The sequence below is a fragment of the Trichoderma ghanense genome (genome assembly GCF_004382785.1).
Source record: "Trichoderma ghanense strain CCMA-1212 chromosome Unknown scaffold_12, whole genome shotgun sequence".
NCBI classification, from domain to species: domain Eukaryota; kingdom Fungi; phylum Ascomycota; class Sordariomycetes; order Hypocreales; family Hypocreaceae; genus Trichoderma; species Trichoderma ghanense.
In genome coordinates, this window is record NW_027395675.1 from 66,538 (window position 1) to 70,308 (window position 3,771).

Consider the following 3,771-nt stretch of genomic DNA (forward strand, 5'->3'; position numbering starts at 1 on the left):
ATGGCGGACTACATGTCAAAGCATCGTGCGCCCCTCGCCGAGACTACCAACCGCCTCAACATTCCCGCGCCCGCTCACGATCATCAGAACTACAAGGCACGACGCAGTCAATCTGGTGCCACCCAATGCTACAACTACTATCCTGGCCAAAGCATGCAGCCTAACCCGCATCCCCAGGCAGCGGCTTATGACGCCTATGCTCCTGTTGTCCAAGGAGGACAGCAGCCAGCAGAGGCTGCAAAGCGCCTTTCCCAGGCCTCCTACGCCTCCACTTCCAGCAGCAACAGCAGAAAGAACTACAAGACGCACATTGGACCATGGCAGCTGGGAAAGACGCTTGGAAAAGGCTCGTCGGCTCGTGTCCGGCTATGTCGCCACAGCATCACCAAGCAGCTCGCCGCCGTCAAGATTGTCAACCGTCGGATGGCATATCTTGTCCAGGACAGCAGCCTCGCTGCCCTGAGCAAGTGGGATTCGAGCCTCCCCGAAGTCAATGGGGAGATGCGTGTTCCTGTGGCGATTGAGCGCGAAGTTGCCATCCTTAAGCTTATCGAACATCCCAATATCATGAAGCTCTATGACATATGGGAGAATCGCTCTGAGATGTACGTGGCTTCCTCCTCTTTGCCGAATTGGCTTTTGATCGATTTGCTGACACGACACTCCAGTTACCTCATACTTGAATACATTGACCAAGGCGATCTTTTTACCTTTATCAACACAAAGGGACGGCTTTCCGAGGAAGTGGCTGTTTATTTCTTCCGCCAGATGATCAGCGCCATTGCCTACTGCCACTCCTTCAATGTCTGCCACCGTGATCTGAAGCCTGAGAATATCTTGATCACGGCCGATCTCCAGATCAAGATCGCCGACTTTGGCATGGCTGCTCTCCACCAGACGGCTACCCATCGACTGGCCACGGCTTGCGGCAGTCCCCATTACGCAGCGCCTGAGCTCCTCAAGAATCGACAGTATCGTGGAGATAAGGCCGATATTTGGAGCATGGGGGTCATCCTGTACGCCATGCTGTCCGCAACTCTGCCCTTTGACGACCCCGACTTGCGTGTCATGATGGGCAAAACAAAGAAGGGGCAATACAAGATGCCTGACTTTCTCAGCCCCGAAGCCGAGGATCTCATCCGCCGCATGCTCCAGGTCAATCCTGATCAACGCATCACGATGAAGCAGATTTGGCAGCACCCGCTTATCCAGAAGTACAACTATCTGGACGACTTTGGCCATAATACTGGACAGCCCCCGGACACGCGCAAGGGTTTTCAGTATGCTCCCATTCCGCGGCACCAGATTGACCCTCAGCTGCTGCGACAGCTACGCTCGCTGTGGCACATGTTCAGCGATGACGACTTGGAGACGAAGTTGGCTTCCAAAGAGTAAGTGCAACAGATGCCCTGTCTTGCGATAGCCCATTGCTTACGGTGACTGAATCTAGGCCAAATGATCAAAAGGCATTCTACTGGCTGCTCTACAACTACCGTGAGCAGCAACTTGAGGACTTCAAGCCGGAGCTGTCTCACTCGATGAGCGACTACCACCATCTCAAGCCAAACTCTTGGAGGAAGCGTGTCTCGACATGCGAGTTCTCCCAGCCCAGAGCCAATGGTCACGGTAGATCCATCTCCCGCTTCACAGTCATTTCGACAGCAGCAGAGACCGAGGATGGGACTGTCCAGAGCTACGACCCCTACAGAGGCAGCCGGATTCTGAAGACTTGCGGTTCGCAGGCTAGCCATGCGAGGATCACCGTCCATCGCAACGGCGAGATGCTTCAGACACCGCAGTCGACTAGAACACGCAGCGTATCCAATGCCACTCGTCGTCGACGAGCCAGTTCTGTGCGAACAAACATTGGCCGTCCTCCCTCGTCGAGGGGATCCATGAGCTCCCTGCACACCAGACAAGGCACGCCACAGAGGCACGGCCCTGGCCTGCGGCACAAGCGAGGCGTCGATTTCTCTCACATTCGCAAGCGATCGGCCTCTGCAGCGCAAGTTCAGCGAGGGCCTCACCCCTCGCGTGAAAACTCCGTCGTCGCCAATGGTCTCACACCCCCTGTTCCTTCGAGAGCCCGGTCTTCCACCCCTGAGATGCCCCAGCTGCCGGATGGTACTTATCCAAGAGCAAAAGGCGGCGCCGTCTTCAAGGACGCCTCGCTTCTTTTCAACGAAGAGCTGCGTCACTTTAGCAACAACATCGCCAAGGACTGTGATGAGGCGTTTAGGTGCTCCCTCATCGAGGACGAATCCTTTACGGGTTCGGTGGCAGATGTGGATAGAAAGCAGCGGGACTCGACGCCTCTTTCTTTCACCATTGATACTCCCTCGGAGGCGACGGCGCCCACGGAGTTCTCTAGCAAGTCATGGAGCACTCGTCCCTTGCCGCCACTTCCGTCTGAAAGTGCCTTTCCCAGTCAGCAGACTACTGCCGTGAACTCTCGACCAGCCTCGAGAGACGGCGACGGCGACACTCTGGTGGAGCAGATTGATCGGCTGGCTCTACCTCTGATACTTTCAAACAGATCCGACCGCCGCGTCGTGTCCGCGCCGGCCTACGGCCATGTTAGTCGACGAACGGGCACCCTGCCTTGCATCAGCGAGAACCCGGTTGCCACCACTGCCAACGCGGAAAAGACGAGGATCGTATCGGCGCCACCGCAAACGCCTGCTAACAAGGCGGCGAGCCGTCCCATGAGTGGCGTCGACTATCTGAACCACGTTGAAACCTCGATCAGGGTTGTCAACTCACCAAGCGCACTCAGCCCGGTCAAGATTCCGGAACCACTCAACGTGCGAAAGAAGCCAACGAAAGAGAGCCTTGTGCAGCCTCTACAAACCCAGCGGAAGCAAAGAGAGAATATAGACAGAAATCAGGGACAAAATGCCTCCCAATCTGGTATCCACAGCCCGGTGAAGAGGAAGAGATCATGGTTCAGGCGGTCGTTGAAGCCCGAAACAGACGGCGAGACCTCGGCAGAGTCAAAGGATGGCAAGCAGCGAACCGTCTCGTGCGAGACTCGCCAGTCTGCCTCTAGCTCTACCACTGCCAACTCCTCCAAGAAGAGAAACTTTAGCTTTCCGTTCTGGAAGAGCAATCGGAATAGGGATTCAAAGATAATCGAAGGTAAGGATGACCGCGGTTTGATTCCTTTGCAGATTCTTGAGCTGACCAACCCTGCTCCGATAGATGACATGAGCCCAGCTCAGGAGACAGCCACGGCCAGAACCAATAAGAAAGGACAAGGATGGCATAGGTCGTCGTCGGGCAGCAGCCGTAACATTGAGGTGAAGCAGAATTGGCTTACTAGGCTCTTCCGCGTCAAGCCTGCAACGAGCCACATCTGCATGACGCTGTCACGCAAGCGCGCCCGACAGGAGGTGGCCATGCTGCTGCGCAAGTGGCGCAAATACGGCATGACGGATATACAGGTGGATAAGGAACGCAACATTATCTTTGCGCGAGTCGGGACTGACAATTGTAAGTACCTGAAGCTGCCCCCCTGGCGTCTTCTTGACGATGCTAACCGATAACACAGGCCTGAACCTCAAACCAGTTGCGTTCGCCGCGGAGGTGATGACGGTGATTGAGCACGGTAAGAAACAGCCGCTCAGCATCATCCGCTTCACCCAAGAGCGAGGTGCCGCGAGCAGCTTCCACCGAGTTGTGGACACGATGAGGATTGTGTTCACCGATCGCAATCTCGTGGTTAAGGACCCAAGCAAGCAGAAGATGATGATCAAGACTCTGAACTCGTAA

The 3,771-nt window shown here is 55.6% G+C and overlaps 1 protein-coding gene across 1 annotated transcript; it reads left to right on the top strand.

The window, feature by feature from the left end:
- On the top strand, positions 1–3,771 carry CCMA1212_008389 (putative serine/threonine-protein kinase HSL1; the record flags this gene model as incomplete). Its single annotated transcript, XM_073705523.1, has 5 exons — positions 1–605; positions 669–1,391; positions 1,451–3,138; positions 3,202–3,492; positions 3,551–3,771. The coding sequence occupies 5 exons, from the start codon at positions 1–3 to the stop codon at positions 3,769–3,771; spliced, it is 3,528 nt and encodes a 1,175-aa protein (XP_073555978.1).